This window comes from Rhinolophus ferrumequinum, chromosome 9 (assembly GCF_004115265.2).
Source record: "Rhinolophus ferrumequinum isolate MPI-CBG mRhiFer1 chromosome 9, mRhiFer1_v1.p, whole genome shotgun sequence".
Taxonomy (NCBI): domain Eukaryota; kingdom Metazoa; phylum Chordata; class Mammalia; order Chiroptera; family Rhinolophidae; genus Rhinolophus; species Rhinolophus ferrumequinum.
The window spans coordinates 38505323-38524464 of record NC_046292.1 but is presented as its reverse complement, the minus strand read 5'-3'; the positions used below and the strand labels follow the sequence as shown (position 1 = coordinate 38524464).

The 19142-nt window shown below is 47.8% G+C and overlaps 1 protein-coding gene across 2 annotated transcripts in view; it reads left to right on the top strand.

The window, feature by feature from the left end:
* Nucleotides 1-496: 496 nt before the first annotated feature.
* Nucleotides 497-19142, top strand: part of GLIS1 (GLIS family zinc finger 1) — a 215025-nt gene continuing 196379 nt past the window's right edge. For both annotated transcript variants that reach the window (XM_033114807.1, XM_033114808.1), the window contains exons 1-2: nt 497-581; nt 1630-1930. In XM_033114807.1, the coding sequence (XP_032970698.1) occupies nt 1672-1930 (259 nt within the window). In that variant the 5' untranslated portion in view covers nt 497-581; nt 1630-1671. The remainder of the gene's footprint in view (nt 582-1629; nt 1931-19142) is intronic.

The following is a 19142-nucleotide window of genomic DNA, read 5'->3' as shown; positions in this document are numbered from 1 at the left end:
GAAATCTATGCGAGCTCTAAAGTGAACGGGTTGGAAGAAAACTTTAAAGCACTTTCACATCTACTACCTTCCCCTTAGCAGGTTTCACCCTTCCCATTTGAGAAGAAAATTGACCAGGGACGCGGAAGGGCCTTGCCCCAGCCACTGGGAGAGACGGGGACAGAGCCGGGTTGAACCGGCTCTCCTGACGCCCAGTGCACTCCACCTCCCAGGCCGGCCCAGTCTCAACGACAGAGCCCAGCCTCTGTCACCCGCGGCGCCGTCTCAAGCGCCTGGCCCACTCGTTGGCGGGAGTGCGGCAGGCAGGGGAGTGCTTGGGCCGCCACCGCCTGTCAAACCCTCCGCCCAGCCCCGCCCAGGCCCCCAGGCGAGGAGGCCCCGCCTTGCGCCGCGATTGGCCTCAGCAGGACGGCCTCAGCGAGCCAGTGGCCGGACTGGCTGTCGAGCAAGCATTGGCCCCGCCCCCACCCCGGGGTGCCGCCCCGCAGGACGCGGCGGCCGCAGCCGCGGCTGCGGGGGCTGGGGCGCCAGTGGAGGCGCGGCGAGCCGTGCGCCTCGCGAGCTGCTGCGGCGGTGGCAAGGTGAGAGGGGGCGCGGCCCGTGGCGCTGGGAGGGGGCGGGAGCCCGGGACCAAGGTCTGGGGCTGGCGTCCCAGCGACGCTCGAGTCTGGGGAACTTTGGGATGGCGCGGGGAGCGCCAAGGAGAAAGGAGATTTTGGGGTCCCCCGTCCCGCGTTCTAGAAGAGATGATGGAAGGACCGAGGCTCTCTGGAGGGGGAACCAGCGCGCGCTTGTGGAGTGTGAAACAGTGCGGCTGCTAGTGTTGCTGAGTGTCTGAGCGGGTGAATGGGAGAGTAGTATGTGCGTACGTCATGTCCCCGAACGTGCATTGGAGGGGGTGTGTGATGTGCGTGGGAGTGGGCGTGCATTGGCGTCACAGACTTGGTGCGGGTTTGAGCGCGTGGTGGGTTCGATTTATCTGCTGCGCGTGGGAGCGTGCGTGTGTGATGGTTTCCCCTCACCGGATTGAGCGCCCATCCTTGGACTCCCATTCGGACTCCCATTTTCGCAGCTTAGGTGGTCGTGGGTGAATCTCCGAGGGTCTGCGCCTCGGACCCGTGGGTGCGCAGTTCCCGGCCTTTGCGAGCCACCTGGTCCCAGAGCGCCCCCAAGGCGCAGCCTGCGACCCACCTGGAGCAGTCTCTGCGGCTTCGCCAGAGCCCTGCCCGGGGAATCCTCGTTGCCGCCTACTCCCTTTCTCACTGGGTAATACCGCACAGGCGCTCTCCCCTCTCTAGGCCTCAGTTTCCCCATTCGTCCAAAGAGGGCTGAAATCGGTGGAGGCGGATTTGGGGGGGAGGGCGTGGAGGCTTCGGGGATGAGCTGTGGCGGCCGGCGGCGGCGACCTTCGACTAACCAGGTAAGGAAGTGCGGGCCGCTTTCGCCTCAGGAAGGAGCTTTTACCCGGGGTCAGGAGAGTTTGCCAGGTTAGCGTAAGTGTGATGGTGCTAGCCCAGTTTTGAGTAAGGAATAAACTGAGGAGTGGTGACCCGCCCAAACCGCGGCCCCGGGACCAGAAGGGAGCCGCTCCCCTCCTTCTAACGCTCCTGTTCTGTTTCTGCTCCCCAGGAGTCCGGCGCGACCCCCAAAGGCGCGCCCTGCCCCGGCGCCATGCACTGCGAGGTGGCCGAAGCGCACTCAGAAAAGAGGCCGAAGGAGGCCCCCGGCGCCCCGGGTCCTTGCGGTGGGCCCGCAGGCCTCAACGCACACATGGCCTTTAGGGTCACCGTGAGCGGTGGCGGCTGCGGGGATGGGGACCCTCGTGACCTGCTGTCCCGGCTGCCCGTGCCACAGCCGCGCGCCCACGACCTCCTCCGGCCCCGAAGCCCCCGGGACTATGGTCCGTCCAAGGTCGCCGCCGCCGGGAAGGGTAAGTCTGTCTCTGCCAATGTACCAGGCCGCGGTGTGGAGAGATTCGGGCAGCCTAGTGTCGCCACCGCACGCCTTTGTAGGAATCCTCCGGAGAACTTGGTGGAACTTTCTCCAGAGGTCTTCAGTTTCTCTCTAGTTGTTTGGGACTAGCTTGTGTGTCATTCTAAAGCGATGCCTGTTTAGGAAGCATCTAATTTAAAGTCAAGTCTGTTTTGGGCAAGTGTGTGTCTAGAAAGGTCAGATTACATCATTTTGCTTCTGTATGTTTCTGATAAAAGTTATGTGAAACTTGTTAAAATCTCATAAATTAGGGTGAGTAGCCACTTGAGTATCTCTCTGAACCCGCTAAAGGCATATTTTGAAATATTCCAATCTCTCTCAATAACAAAAACCAGAGGCCTTCAGGAAGACTCCTCCCCTCTTGGGACCTCAGTTTCCCCACCTGTCAAGTAAGAAATTAATTACACCTGGTGATTTCTGGATTCCTGATGGAAAATTTTACGAATTTGTGATCCAGCCTCAGTCAAGTTCTGACTTGAAAAATGGTTTTTCTGTACTGGATGCTTCAGAAGCATAGTCTTTGGTTAAAAGTTACTTTGCAATACTATTCCTCTACCCATTAGGGTGCAGGCCCCAGTACCATTTATGGGTTCAAAACCAGCGATGTCGCCAGGATTCTCATGAGCATGTTCTTTTCATCACAGTTAATTATTACTGAGCCATTATTTATAAGTTTCATGCTGACAGATAATTAACCAGAAATTAGGGAAATTGTTAAGCCTCTGTGCCCCCCCCCCCCCCCCCCCACACACACACTTTTTTTTTCCCCCTGGGAGAAACCAAGGTTTTGGGGTTTCATTTTTTTCGGTGTTTGGGGCCTGTTGGTTCTATTTCCAGGTGATTCTCAAGGAAGACAAAAACAGTTTCTTTTATGGCTCTACAGGCATCATCCTTTAGCAGCAGCCCCAGCAATTTAGAAAAGGTAGGGTGGTTTCCTTTTAGAACTGAGAGCTCCTGGGGAAAACATACCCGACTTCCCAATTCAGGGACTGGCCAAATGAAATAAACATAAACAGTTTTTTTCTTTCTTTTTAATGAAAACACGTGATTTTGTAGGCGAGCACTATTTCTTGTTGTTTTAAACATCAGCCTCTTTTCCAAGAGGTAGAGATCATATTTTAGAGGAAAGATAGAGAAACACCACCTTTAGAGTAATATTGCTGGAATACACACGTATGAAGTTCTCTTTTACTAGGGAGAGAAGACTGCTACGCAGCAAGATGTGAGTAATATTTGCTGCCCTGAGCTCCCGGGTTTGCCCCTCTCCATACACAATCCTCACTTAAAGGAATACCCTCTTACAGCGTTTTGTGTCTAAAAAGCTCGTAGCTGTCTTGTGAACATTGCGGTGCCACAGACCTGGTGATTGGCTTTCCCAGACATAGCCTTTGTTCCCAGCTGTGCTTAGACACCTTTCATCTGGATCCTCGTGTATGATCTTCCTACTTCTATTTTCCCAAACCCCAGTTATTTTTATCTATAACCACTTTCTCCGCAATGTCTAAAACATGAGATCTTTTAATCAGGATGGTATTTAGACAGAGGAAGATAAAGGGATGGGAGGAAGAACCTCTTTCTTTGTACCTTAAGATGGTCATTCTGGTTAAGCTTTTTGTAAGAGGCTGTTTACCTCACAGCCTGCAGTGAGGCTGGTGGGATAGGATTTATCACACCCATTTGAAAGATGAAGAAACTGAAGCCTGAGGGTGGGGGTAGTGTCTAATTTGTAAAAGGCCACCCAGCAGGTCTGATTGGGGATCTCTAGCCAACCCATTGCTCATGGACCTGGGCTTGAAGAGGTTTCAAGAGTTTTCTGATCTGGCTTCTGTCCCTCTGGGCAAGTTCTTCTTCACAGTCAAGTCACCCAGTGGCCTGAGACAAAAGCAGAACTGTGGTAGCTGTCTTAAAAGTGCTATAAGGAAACAACACCTTGTTACTGCCCTTATTCCCACCAAAATATTCCCTAGACCACGTAACCCTTTCAATGTTTGTCGTTTAGCTCCAAGTCTGAGGCTTATTGGAAACAGACAGATAGAAATACCAATTGCAAAATATTTATTGACTGTGTTGGAAGTTGTAAGACCCTGCGGCCGATGATCTGTGGGACCTCGGGGGAAGTTATTTCACTCTCTGAGCCTTGGTTTCTTCGTTTATAAATCTACCGGGAGACTTACTTTGAAAGACTGATGAGAGCATCAGTGATAGAGTGTGAAAGGGCTGCTTCAGTGCCTGATTATGTGGGGTATTACTCCTGTAATGTGTGTACCGTTCTCAGCCTCTGGCTTTTTATTTGCACGAGCAATCATACTACTTACCTCCCAGGGTAAAGGAAACAATGGTTGTAAGGATGCTTTATAAAAAAGGAAGAATGGGTTTCTTTTATTAATTCATGCTGGGAACCATGCTGCAGTCAGGAATACTTGAGATAAAGGGGGTAGAGCAAGCGGGGAGCAAGGTTTGGTTTTTAAAATGTTGAATGTGAAGAGCATTCACTGATGCTGCAGCCCGGGAAGCTGAGAGCAGCCCGGCTTCAGGGCTGGTGTGGCCATTGCTGCGCAGTGACGGGAGAGAAGACGCTATTGCTCGGTCTGGAATCAGGTTTCAGACGATCTGCCTTCTGTCTTGGACAAACCCGAAGCTGAGGAAGGGAGCGAGCTCTTGCATCCGGCAGCTTATCCATAAATGTTGGGGTCCTCCTGTGTTTCCAGATCGGGAGTCAGGAGGCATTGGGGATGGTGCAACGTTATGGACTAACATTATCATCATTTACAATAAGAATCACGATCTGTTTATGGCAGAGTCCCGTTTATCCAGATTCCAAACAGCTGGAAAGGCCAAAATACCAGATGCTGCGTTTTTCTTTCTTATTATTAAACACCCGACACTCTGCTTGTGGAAGTCCTGACAAGGAAAGAAGGTAAACATCTGGGCTTCATGGAGGTGGTCAGCTCTTGTTGGCGATGGCCCGATGGGGCTCATTCTCCGTGCACAGCACTTTACAGTTGTCAGCGTGTGTTCCTACATATTCTCTCATCTGTCCTCACGCCAGCTGTGTTCTACCTTGTGAGCTGTTCTGAGGGAACAGATGTAGAAGCATTTTATAGTCTGGAGAGTGCTGGGCAGATACTGGCTCTAATTACTATGATTCCCATTTTATAGATGAAGATGTTAAGGTTCAAGGATGTGCTCATAGTTACAGGCAGTACGTGGCCATTGTCAAGGTTTCCTGTTCCAAAAATTCGATTCTGGTTCAACAACTTGTACCTTCTACGTGTGTCTGGTTGGGGCCGAGAGCTGGTGTTCAGCACGGCCTCCCAAATGTTCCCAGAGAAATTAAAATACTTTTTGCTGTTGGTATTTCTTCTGTCTTAAATCTTTGGAAACTGCTGACTAGTATCTGTGACATCGATAGGAAACATCTTTGTTTAGCAGATGATTCCATTTGTCCAGAGTCGCTGTTCCCAGACCAAACCAGATAATAAGCTCCCTTTTTAATTCACAGACTCACTGGGCCCTTTTCACCATGTGCTGAGATTAGACACGTACTAGCAATAAAAACAGGACTGGTGATCACGACAAATGTGGACCCTGCCATTAGTAAACAGCCATCATACCAAGGCTGTAAATGCCCCAAAGTAGTCAATCTTGTAACTTAAAAACAAAAAAGTATACACACACACACACACACACATACATATACGCATATACATATACACATACATATACATATATACATATAAACGTATATGTGGAAAACAAAGAAGGAAAGCAATTGTAGGTTATGTATAGGGACGTTGGGGGCTGCTGGTGCTGGAGGGTAAATATAATGGGTTTGGTGGTGTTACCTGGGAGTTTCTCCATCTGCATCAGAAGCCACTTGTTGCTCTGGGGCAGCCTTGGAGGGGCTATCGCATCCGTAATAGAAAGGTCTGAGTAATGGTGAAAGCATTTACCCCCTCCGGCTCTGGTGGGCAATTTGCTTGCATTTCATCCATTTTAAAGTGCTGGTCCTATGATCCGGAAATAATCAGATCCAAATTTTTTCGGGGCTTGAGGTTTCAAATAGGGGGAGAAAAACCTGCTGGCCAAATGTCAGGCTCAGTGAGACAAAGAGAAACATGTTTGTGTGTGGGTACACAAATAAGATAGGAAGTATGTTGTGTCTACATCTCTAGGAGTCACGTATCTGACAAATCTTTTATAGACATAGTGCAAATATAATTCCCCAAGATTCCCTAAGAATCGTGTACAGCTAGAATTTCTCTTCCCTTCTTGCCTCCCTAGCTCTCTAGAAGCTGCTAAGACTTGGCATGCAAAATGAAAAGGGGACCCTCAGATGAGATCGTAACTTAATTTAGGCTTAGCTGTTTCTGAGTAGTTTACCTGCAGTGCTTAGCTGGGCTGAGATCTCAGGACGCTCTCAGCTGTGGAATCACATTGATAGACTGCATGGTTCTGTCTGTGATTTAAAAACATGGTTCTTTATATGCCGTGGTTTTCCCTCACACTTCTCCTGAATTAAAAACCAAAACCCACCCCATCTTTGAGTTACTCATCTCCCTTCGCTGCATTTGCGTGAGAAGCTAAGTGAGCCAGTGCACTTATTTTTACAATGCACTTATTTTTACAATGCGTTAAAATCTCATTACAGGCATAAGTGCACAATGAATCATTTTAAAAAATATATTCTTATGTTCTTTGTTCTGAATGTTGCATAATTGTCATCATTTTCTTCGGTTTTATTTTGTGGAGTTTGGCCAGCACCCTAGAAAAAAAGGAGAGAAACTAAAGTTTGGAATAGGTTTGCAGTCCTTTTTTGGAAAGGATTAGGGAAAAAAACAACAAACAAATAGATACCAACTTTATTTGTAGAGTGACCAGTGACTCTCCCTAACTGTGGCTTTTTTGTAGAGAGTGTAATTTCCCTTTCTTCTCTCAACTTTCTTGGAAAAGAAATCTCTGTATTGAAGCCCATGTGGTGGTATTTCAACAATCTCACCTTCTAGCTATGATTATATTCAAAGTTAAATTCTAATGTGTGGTTTGCTAATTATTTTTCTTAATACAGATTTTAGTTGCAGTTAGTTTGGACCTAGAGAGTTGTGTTGCTTCTTTTGGTAGGGGGTAGTTTATTTTTGTGTTTAAAGAAACAGAAGACACTTAGTGCAAGCTAGTGCAAGCGGGAGAAGAAATGAAACAAACTTTGCAGTGGGCCTTGAAAAATTCAACTGCATTATGCAAAGAGCACAGCTGTAATACCAGGGCCAGGAAAAAAGAGAACACTTTGAAATATTTGTGCTGCTTGCCTTCACTGTGCTAATGATTCTAGCAGTTTAAAAACCGAACTTCTTGTTTATCAACAACCGCTGCCCGAATTAATAGTTTACAATGAAAAAAAAAATGCTTTCAGCATTAGAAGCAAAGTCCGGGACTGATAGCTGAGTTACTGAGTAAGGAAAGCAAAAAAAAAAAAAAACAACCAAAAAACGGGGGGTGGGTGGAATGTTTTGTGGCTGCTTTGGTCTCCCAAGGCCTTATTTATAAGAAACTGAAAGAAAACAGAGGCTTGGGTGGGGTGGGGGTGGAGAGGATACAACCCTAACCCAGTGGTCTTATAGTTTAAAGTCACTTTAAAGCATCTGTTTCTTCCCCCACCCTTCCCAACGTCTTTCCCTAAACTCCAAAGGGTTATTCCTTCAGAAGGTTTCCGGCTGGTTGAGGCGGATTGTGTTAGCATTACGAGCTGTGTTTTTAAAGTCAGCATTTGAGTCAGATGCACTGAGAGGAGACCTTCAGTCCGCTAACTGAATAATGCATTTCCTGTATGGCCTGAATTTATTTGGTGGTTATGGTTGGGCCTGTCTGGAGCAAACACATGCGCCATTGTACAGCCTCCATGCATGTGGACCATGCCCTTAGCTTTAAGCCTTGGGTTCCCTATCTGTAAAATGGGAAGCAGTTTAATGGGATGAGCTATAGTCCCTTCCTGCTCTAATGCTCCAGGATTCCACATGAACTAGGCCGGGAAGTTTGGGAAGAATCCAGGGTGTGGAAGGAGGCCACTTTTGTCTCAGGCCAGGTTATAGATGTGACCTCTCCTTGGAACTCTTGACTCCTGAAGCTGACCATAGAAAGAACCGGAAGAGGGAGGTCAACTAACCTTTATTGAGTACCCACTCTGTGCCAGGCCAGCTACTTTCTAGCTGTGATTGCATATAATAATGCCCAACAACCTTCTGAGGACAGGAGGCCTTCTTCTAATTTTACGGACGGGGGAATTGAGGCTTGGAAAAGTTATTGATTTATCCTAATAAGCTCACGATGTAATTCACAGCGACTGGCCATGCAGGTAGTAAGTAGTAGAGCCTGGGATTCGAACCCAGCTCCCTCTGACAGCAAAGCCGGTACTTTCCCACTAAAGCACAGGGCTCTCAAGGACAGCCTTTAACACCCAAGCGGTGGCAAGAAGTCACTGTGGCTGTCGAGTGTGCCTGGGAGTGTAGGGGAAAGGCAGCGGAAAGCCATAGGCCGGGCCAGACAGCCATTCCCTGGAGCAGCACTTTCTGAGTCACAGCTAACAGGCCCAGGTGTGATTTTTCAGGGGGGACTCTGTCTTGGGGCTCTACCCACCGCCCTGGTGGGTTCCCAGTTGTGCCATGGTGTCCTCATGCAAGGGCTCTCTGAGGCTATGGAGGGGCCCCCTACAGCACCCCTTCTCAGAAGCAGCGGCACACACGTACACACCCCATCTGTGAAGGCGGGTTTTAGTTCCTATTTGAGACTTTCACGCAGTTTGGGGAGGTTCCTGGCCCAGGCCCTGGGTGCGGCCTCCCTTCTACGGTTTCTGAAGACATCTGTTTGAAGAGAATTCCTCACAATCTCCACCACGCCTGGTGTGTAGAATGCGTGCTTCCCTGGGCCCGGTGTCTTGAGATCTATTAAACAATTATTTCTTATTAGACACTTGGGATGAAAGAGGGTTTGGGAGGGAGAAAAGGCCAGGGATCAGAGTGAACCTGAGAGTTTGTTTGTGGGAAATGGGTATTGTGTGTCAAATGATGAATGAACCAAATGACCCGCTATGGAAGGAAAAGGTCTCTCTGTTCGTTTGTGTTTGTGGCCTTGCCTAAGGCCAAGTGCGTTCATGAGAATGGACGTGCCGATATTCTCAAGGAATCACACTTATTCTGAAGGTGAAATTGCAGGAGTCTTTATTGCCCAAGGCTTCTCTGCCTTTGGATGTGAAGACGTCTGAAAGGGAGAGTGGGCAGAAGTATCAGCCTGGCCCTGGCTGCCAGGTGGCCCAGCGTTTTCCTATTTGTGTCTTTCTAGCAACAAGATTACTCTTTTAGATATTATTGCTTTTGTTTTTCAATAACAGGTTTGATGGAAAATAAGGCTTCAGTAAGAAACCAGAGAGTTATTATAAACCTGACTTAAAAAATACAGATCCCATTTGCTGTTTTCAAGCTCTCCCCAGGGCTGGAGATTGGGTTTATTTTGGACGGTTGCTGGACTATATGAATTATTTCTCTGAGGCTTGAGTATTTAATACCTAGTAGAAGTTTGTGTAAGAGTTGATGATGTATTTTGCCGACTTTCCAACCCTGTAAATAAATTACACGTGCCGGCAGAAGCTGCCAGGATCCACTGTATCAAATGAAGCTTAATTTTTATCCCAAACCACTTAATACTTTTGTCCTAGCAAGGAGAGAAAGTTACGGGGTTCTGCCCAGCAGCCGGCCCCAAGCGCGTTGAACAGGCCTCCGTGGATTCACTGATCTTGACACACTTTTTGGTGGTTAAGTGGCTTCAGCCCTCTCCAGTCCAACCCTCAAGGCAGAGAATGAGAATATAATTTTAAGTGTATCGTAAAAATGAAACTCAATCGCTTCCACTCCCCAAACCTGTCTCACTCCCCTTCTCTCTGGAGAAATCGGCCGTAATTGTGTATTTAATCTCAAGACCGCCTGTGCATTTTATCTTATTTGAGTGCAAAGCCCAGGTAATAACGTTGGCATTTCCAGCGCGAAACAAAATAGGGTTTCTAATTTGGAGAACACTATTAAATATTTCATGCTTCAACCAAACTCAATTCTTTTTTCCTATAATAAGTTTAAATATTAATTCTCTGGAATGTCAGATGCCTAAAGCTAGGCATTTAGTGGTCTGCAGTTTCAAGTATCTCGAAGAAGGTTTATGAAACAGGATATTTCTCTGGGAGGGATGAGTAGTGAGTTTCAGCGATATCTGAATTCAAGGCAGCGTCTTCTGATTTACTTTTTAAAGGGAAAAGGTCATAAATAAGTTGCTTTATGTGCTGAAGGATTAAGTGGCTTAGGCTGAAATAACAGCAGAGACTTTACTGTTTTCCCCCCGTTATATTTTAACAATGCTTTTTGGGGGAGGGAGTGGGTCATTTTCCCGCCTGGTTGTCTCCTCCCCCATCACCCTCACCACCCCCCAAGCCAGATGGCTTTAATTCTAACCAAATCCCACGCTGAGGCCAAATGATTGATCAAACAGTCATTTGTACTTATGCAGCGCTCTTTGTGAGAATATCTCTGCATTGGAGCGTCTCGATGGGGTAGGCTCATCTCTGGGCTCTCAGATGGTTGATTTCCAGCAGCTTGAGAGGCGGGGAGAGGTGGGGGTATAGGGCAGGGGTATAGGTAGAGAGCACATATCCCACACCTTGAATCCTAGCAACTCCTTGCTTATAACCTTTCTGTTACTTCTATCCCTGACAGCAGGGATATTCAAGTGTTCTAAATCCAAGGACAAAAATCTTTCCCATGTCCACATGCTAACAATTATATTTTTAGTATCTGTTGATGGAAAAAATACCTAATGAGATGGCTAATTTTAAGAGCTCTCTTAAATAGGTTTGTATTTTATCAGCTACTCACACATCTGTAGAAATGTGCTTTAATGCGCACCCTCTGAGAGACTTGGCCTGTATATTGGCAACCGCTTGGCCAATGGGAAAAACCCGAAGCCCTTTGATCTGGCCGTTAAGGCTTTCCCGCCAGTCCAGCTTCATCCTTGCTAATGCCTGCTTGGCTGGTTCTCGAGCAGCGTCAGACTTCCTTATGCAGCTCCAGACCTAGAATTTTCTCTTTCCTTGTCCTGTCCTGATACACGTGAGCTTCTTTTAATTAATCTTTGTGCCTCCTTAAATCATTTTCAGAACAAGTTGGAAAATAAATAGTTATTCAAATATTTCCCTTTGTACCCTGAGTCCAGTATCAGGTCGGGCACAAAGTACACATCGGAGAAGCATATAGGGTGTTCACTGAGGCTGCGGGTGTGGAGCAAGGCCACTGGGCTCGAATTCTGGCTCCGATGCTGACCTGAAGATCTCGGGCAAGTTACTGAGCTCTCTGGGCTGCGATACGTAACATGGGGGTGATAATACTGATGATCTCAAAAGGCTGTTAGGAAGATGAAATGAGTTAATACTTGTACATGTAAGTGCTGGTGTACAGCGATCGACACATGGTAAATTGCTCAATTCATGTTGGAATTCTTCCCCTTCTTCTTCTCTCCCCCCTTTCCCCTCCCCCTTCTCCTCCCCCTCTCCCTCCTCCTCCTCCTCCTCCTCCTCGTCCTCCTCCTTCTTGCTACCATGTAAATGTTTAGTAAACACAAGCCTTGGAAGGGCCTTCCTGCCCTCCCTTTCCACCAGACTGACTCCTACTTATTCTTTAAGACCCAGCTGAAGTGCCACCTCCTCTCAGAAGCCTTCCCTTTCTTCCCAGGCTGGGTCATGCTAGAGCTCTGGCCCCTACAGCCCCATCCTTCCTTCTGCTGCAGCACTGGTCACTCTCTCTGGTGAATTTCTATTTACTTAAGTGTCCTTGAGGACAGGCTGAGTCTCATTATCCCCGCACCCCACATGCCCAGCACAGGGCCTGGCTCAGAGTGGGTGACCAGGAAGGTTGGTAATGCCCTCAAGGAACTTGTAGCCTGTACAGGAGGAGCTGAGTTTTATGTTCTTTTTCCTACAAGGTTGACCACACGGTAGGCTCTCAGCCCACACGAGACTCCAGTGAACATGCAATAAGTTCTCCCATTGCAGACACGGTCATATTTTCTTTCTAGCACCATCTTGGGGGTTCTTCATAATGACTTCTTCCCCATGGCTTTCAAGGTGACCTTGGACAAGTCTTCTTATCTATCTGGGCCTTCTTCCCTTCCCTTCCCTTTCCCCTCCCCTCCCTTCCCTTTCTCTCCCCTCCCCTTGGCTCTCCTCCTCTCCCCTCTGTTTGCCTCCCCTCCTCTTCCCTCCCCTCAAAGACTTGGCTTCAGTGATCACAGACCCCTCTTAACCAAGAGCTGCCAGGCGACTAGAGGAGCTGGAGGCCTGATGGCTGTCTGGCCTGCCTGGTCCAGGATTGTAGACACACTGTGCACACTTACCCTCCCTTCTAGGCAGTCCCAGGCGCTGTAAAATGTGTCCTGCCTTGTGGTTTAAAGAGCAGATATTGGTGGTTGCAACACATCTGACCCAGATTTCTCTAAGATGAAGAAGAACCTTGGACCAAGTATTGGAACTGGGAGCCAGAGCCTGCTCTCGGCAGCCCTCCTGGGGTGGAGACTGAGGTACACACCCCAGATCCCCATTGCAGGACAGGCTTAGAGAGGGGCCTGGGGGGATTGTATTGGTCTCCTGGCTCTTCTCCAGGCCCTGCTGTGGTTTGACCTTTGTAAACTGTCAAGTTCCGCCCAAATCATTATTCGTTCAGTCCCCCTTTGAGCAGATGGAAAGACTAAGGTTCAGAGAGGCCATATTACTTGTACAAAGGTGGCCACATGGCTTCTGGGGTCCGAACTGGTTTCAGATCCCGACTAGACCACTTGCTGGACCTTGGGCACGTTCCCTGAACTCTGGGCCCCCGTTTTCCTCACTGGAGAAAATTTTAAATGAAGATAATTCCTATCTGATAGGGTTGATGTGGGGATCAAGATGAGAAGTCTGTAGAGCACCTAGCTCAGGGGCTAGCACAGAGTAGGCATGTGACAAAGCTGAGCTGTTGTTATCAGGCTTAGTGCAGAGCTGGGACTAGGTCCCCGGCCTGACTTGGTCTCATGCTATTTCTCCTCTATACCACAGACCCTACCTCTTTACTCTGATTTTTTTTTTTTTTTTTTGTAAATGAATAGAATAAGGACTTTGGAGTCAGAGACTGAGGTTTTAATTTGTGCTGGAGACATAGATCTGATTGGCTGGCATCGTGGCTTCACTTAGGGCTAGGGGAAGGTTAGGAGCTGTGTCCCTTGCTGAGGTGGGCACAGGCTGCCTCTGCACAGCTCTCTGACAGGTGCTGGCCCTAGGGTCAGTCCAAGGCACTCACTCAACCAACCTGTGGTTGCTGTGATGTCCAGAGGAGGGCCTGTTTGGGGGGTGGGCCAAGAGGCTCAGACCTCCCCCCATCCCTGATTCGGAGTTGCCTTCTGACTCTAATATCCTCCTTGATTGTACCTCCTAAATGTCTGATGCCATCCATCGCTGTTCTGCTCCCACTTCCCCATGCTGGCGGCTCTCAGCACTACTCCAGGGACTTCCATCGGGGGAGCCCTGCTATGAATAGATAGCTCATGAGGCCATTTCATTCTTCCTACATTTACTCCTGGTGAGGGAGTGCCATCACCCTCATTTTACAGATGAGAAATACTCAGGCCCAAAGAGGCTAAATGACCCGCCTGAAGTTCCAGAGCTGATAGTGGGGAGCCACAGGCCTGTCTGACTCCACACCCCACCCTTTCTCACCTCACAGGGTCTTTCCTCAGGTCTTCTGGACGTCTGCTGCCAGGAGTCCAGTCTTACGCACTCACCACAGCGGGAAACTGCCTTCTTGGGCCAGAAGGCCCATTTCCCTCCTTCGTCTTCCGACTGCCCTTTGTCACTTTTCTTTCACTGAACACTCAGGTATTGAGACGCTTAGTTCCATGCCTTCCTCCCTGCCGAGACTCCTTGGAGCAGGGTCTGTAATGAATGCATGTCTGACTTTGAAGAGGGAGTGTGGACCAGAGAACAGAATGCACGCAGGACCCCAGTGGAATGAATCTGTCCCTCTCCAGTCACGGTGTGGCTTTCCTGAAAGTCTTCCAAGCGGATTTTCAGGAAAGCAACCCAGAGTGGCCCTCTAGTTCTGAGCCTCAGTTTCCCATTTGTAAAGCGTCTAGAGTAATCCGTGCTCAGTTGTCAGGAGCATATGGGATGAAGTATGTGAAAGAATCCTGAAAATGGAAGGGCTGCCCCTGATTGTGGTTGTTACTTGGTTGGTTCATCAATATGTACTGAATGGCTGCTGTGTCGCAGGTTTTGGCTTGGTCCCCGGGACACCACGGTGGGCTCACAGCCAGAGCCCTTGCCTGCATGGAGCTCGCAGTCTGGAGGGCACAGGACAGTGGACGAGTTTTCACAGCCTGGCCAGGTTCCCAGGCCTCTGTGTATCTTCACCGCTTTATCACCTGGCTCACGTGCTAAGCAGCCTCCTGGGCTCCAGCCAGTCTAAACCTTGTGATCTCGGACAATCTCACGGAGCCTTGGTTTGCTGGCTTATAAAATGGAAATATTTGCTAGTGAGCTCCCCTTGCAAGGCGAGTGAGAGAATCAGTGAGGTTGGAGGGCTGACGGCTCAGCCTCTGGGGACAGCGGGAATGCCCTCTGCAGGACACTGACGGTGAAGCGGCATAGGTTAGTCAGCCCTTTTCTTGTACCCGGTGCAGTTCCCGTTGACTGAAGCTTTCCTTTTGGAGGGAACGCCTCTCTCCTTGTCTCTGGCAATACAGGCCAAGAACCGGCCTTTTGCAAAGTGTTGGGTCTCTCCTCTCTCAGCCGCACACCCTTCCCTCTCCTCTTTTCCCGGTTTTCCATGCTCTCAATGGCTCTGGCTGCTTCTGTACTCAGAATATAGCCGGCAATTTGCTAGGGAGTCACGGACGCAAGGAAATTCCCCCGGTGTGATTGGCCAAGTAGGTGGGCGCTCTGGGCAGTTGGGGACCCTCCCTCTTCCTCTTCGCCATTTCCAGTATCTTGCAGGGATCGTCTGTTGAGGGCTTATCTTTAGGCACTGGATCACCTTTTTTTTCTTTTCCTAATTGATCTTGTGCAATCTTATAATGACCCCAGGATGTACGTGTTCTTATGGAATACCTTCTGACTGCTTAAATTTAAATTACTTACAATTCATTCATTCACAATATAATTAACGAATTAAAAATTCAGGCCCTCGGTCATACTAGCCACATTTCAAGTGCCCAGTAGCCAGTGGCTACCATGTTGGAGCAAATATAGAACATTTCTATTACCACAGAAAGTTCAGTTGGACAGCGCCAGTCTAGAATATCATTCTTTAATTTATTCATTTGTTCTGCAAACATTTCCGGGAGCCCTATCATATTCTAGGCTCTATGTCTGGCCCCGGACAAGTAAGTGTCACCCAGGCCTGGCCTATGCCTTGGAGAATATCCAGTCAAGAGGGCAGGCAGATGGGCCTACCAGCTTGGAGGTGGGGCCAGCATGCTGGGTACCAGGCCTGGCTTCTGTTAGGGATGCTGACGTGAATCCTCAGGGTCTGTTCTGCTTTCAGAGAGCTCACAGACCAGCACTGGTGAGAGAGGTCAGACCACGCTTCCTTGAGAGGCGGCATTTGAGTGGCCAAGCCCTGGTGGGTGGGTTCTGCCGGTTCCCCAGGGCAGCAGCCCAGGGAGGGCAGATGGTTCATGCAAGTGTATCACTGCAACGGGCACCACGCTCAGGGCTCCTGCTGGCGCCCTGTACAGCCGCCTTGCGGGAATGCGTTCCTGACCGCCGACAGAGTACTCAGTCTCGCTCCTCACCCTTCTTTGCGACGTGGCTGACCCTTTAAAGATAACTTCATTTCATCATCTTTCTTTTTCCACATACATCAGTAGTACTTCTTTTTTTTTTGTAGAAAATTTGGAAACTACAGAAACATAAAGATAGAAATAGTATTTGCTTACAATCTCACCCTCAGTCGGGACATCCATTTATATTTTGGAGTATTTCATTTCAGTCTTTTTACTATGCTTACCTGTGCTATATTAATATTTTTTCCATCATTGAAATCACTCTGAATATAAAAGTCTTGTATACTTATTTTTAAACTTCACATTCTAACATAATAAGCCTTTTCCATGTTATTAAAATTCTTTGTAAGCATTCAAAAGTATGTCACATTTTATTAAGTTTGTTAAATTAGTTTGAATAGGCGATACGTTAAAATGATTCAAAATTCAGAAGACCCAGAAAGGTTCTTAGGAAAAGCCTTCCTTTTCTCTTTTCCCCGCTGTTCCCAGTTCCCATTGCTGGAGGCAACTAGTAATGCCCATGTTTTTGTTTGGCCTCTCAGAGATCGTTTTTGTTCACACAAACAAATATGGACATATCTTATTTGTGTGTGCATAATGCTTAGGCTTTTTCAGCTTCTCCCCTAGTATAAATGCTGCTGCAGTGAATATCTTTATGTGGTAGTCTTTATTTGCATCTCTGATTATTTTCTTAGGATAGATTCCCAGAAGTGAAAATTGCTGGGCTAAAGGGTAGTAACATTCGACACATATTACCAAATAGCTCCTTAGAAGGTTACACAAATGTTCACAACTGCAGGCAATATCGTAGAGCATTTACTTCCCTACATAGAGCATTTACTTTCCTGCATCTTCACCCGTTTCCAAAATAATTTCCTAAGTCATAGGTGGAAATGATATCTGGTTATCATTTCATTTCACAGTTATTTAATTGTTCATGTAGTCAAACGTATATTGTGTGTTGATTCACAGTTCATAGCTCCTCTTTTGCGAGTTGGTATTTATGTTGGAGTCTGAATATTTTACTTATAAAATTAAAAATTTACATATTTTGAAGTGCTCAATTAAGTGAAGAGTATTAATGCCCTGTTCATATTTGCTGCTAGTATTTTTATGAATATACTGTTGAAACAAGTTTTTAATAATGATTTTGAAACAAAAATTAAAAATGTTTTATATAGTCATACCGTGTTTCCCCGAAAATAAGACCTAGCCGGACAATTAGCTCTAATGCGTCTTTTGGAGCAAAATTAATATAAGACCTGGTCTTATTTTACTATAATATAAGACCGAGTCTTATATGATATGATATGATATGATATATGATATAATATAGTATTGTGTTAATATAATGTAATATAATATAATACCGGGTCTTATATTAATTTTTGCTCCAAAAGACTCATTAGAGCTGATTGTCTTACAGTTAGGTCTTCTTTTCAGGGAAATACGGTGTTTCTAAGATTTTTTTTCCTTTGTCGTTTCCTTCATTGCTTTTCTTTTCCTCGTTCACCAAGTCCTGTTGCTTGCTGTTATTACTATTTGGAGGAGCTTGTTTTATTAACATTCTAAAAACAAAAATTTTTTTAGTAAAATAAGGCTAAACATAGCTTTAAAATCACCGTATGCTATAAGACTTTGAAGAGAGTCAGTCAGTCCCCTTTCCTTCATTGTCACCCCTGTGAGAGGCAGCTGCCTTCCAGCAGGGCTGCTGGGATGCCCACCTCCAGGGGGCACCACGTGTGCCCCATGTATGTGGATGGTGCTCTCTGGACGTGTGCAACACGGTGGCCCTGCCTTCAACTCATGTAGTTGTCGTTTTCTAGTATTTTCGTACATATGTCTCAGTTACAAACATAAAAACAACATTAGCTAAACTTGGTACTTAACCATGGTCTAGTCACGCTCTAAGCATATGACAAACATCGTTCCTTTAATTCTCCCAACAACCCTATGAAGGAGTTACTGTGCTTAGCCCTGATTTGGAGAAACAGACCCAGGGAGGAAAGTGACTTGTGCAAGGTCACACGGCTGGTCAGTGGTGAAGCCTTAGCCTCTGTGCGCCGCCGCCTCCAAGTAGGACTCACGCTGCAGTGTCTGGATCAGTTGTACTCACTGCCTACTGGCTTCTTGTTGGGAATGATGAGGATTTAATTCTCTTCAACCCCACCTGCACCCCACTTCTTTTCCCATGTGCACTGCCCCTCCCTTCCCTCCTGCACTGGTTGCAGCAGAGTTCTTTGGCTAAGCCAGTGCTGAGGTGGGGCTGTGTGTAATAGGAGGCCACTGTGGGGACTACTGGCTGAGCCCCAAGACAATAGGTACTGACAATAGGTATTGGATGCTACCTTCTAAAGTGGGACTTTACCCTCTGCATTGGGATTGACGTGCCTAAAGTCTGGATTTGATCCTTACCAGGCACACGCTTTGAGGGTGTAAAGGGTTCAGGTAGAGACCAGAGAGGGCTTCCTTGGAGAGAGCTGTGAGAAAGCTGTGACACTTTCTTCCCCCAAGCCAGGTGGGTGGAGGGGATTGCTTTGTCCTTAGCACAGTTCAGGTGACAGGCGCTCTAAGATGGCCACGCAGAGAGCTGGGCACAGCCCAATGCTGCAGGAACACATGTGTGTACCCATGCCGGAAGGTGTCCAAGATGAAAACTGGCTGCAGCCCCTGCCCCGGGCAGAGTGGAGAGGCAGCTGTACCGTTGCGTTGTGTGGGGCAGAGGGTTGTGTTCCAATGGACCTGCCTGGCCTTCGAGGGCTTCCTGCCAGGCAAGGGTGAGAGAGACTGGAGGTGTCCTGTGGTGCGCAGTGGGGTGGGGGTGAGGGATGTCTGTCAACCAGGGGAGCTCTCCTGGGAACCCACAGAAGTGGGCACTGAACATCGAGTCCAGAGAGCGTCCATGGTACGTGACAAGGGCGCCCCTTCCTGCCATTCCAAATAGAGCAAGAGGACTGGAGAATTGTCCCTCCACCCTACCTAGGGTCCCCAGCCCGAGGCAGGCCTGAGCTGGGCGTGGGGGAACTGGACTGCAGTGAAGCTCAGAGTTGAGATTATTAATCTGGACGGGACATCTTAATTACTAAACGGAGACTGTTCTTGGAACTAAAACTGTCTGGAAGATGTTTTATGATCTAAGAGTGAGCCAGAGTTAAGGGCACTGCCATAGACCTCACAGGATGGGGAACAAGTCTGAAGATTGGGTTTTAAAAGGGACAGTGGGGGTGGGGGGGGGGTCATTGCATTGTTTCTGTAGCGCCCTCTGGAGTCTGCTCTTTCAGCACAGTGATTCCGTTGGGAACAGGTGTTGA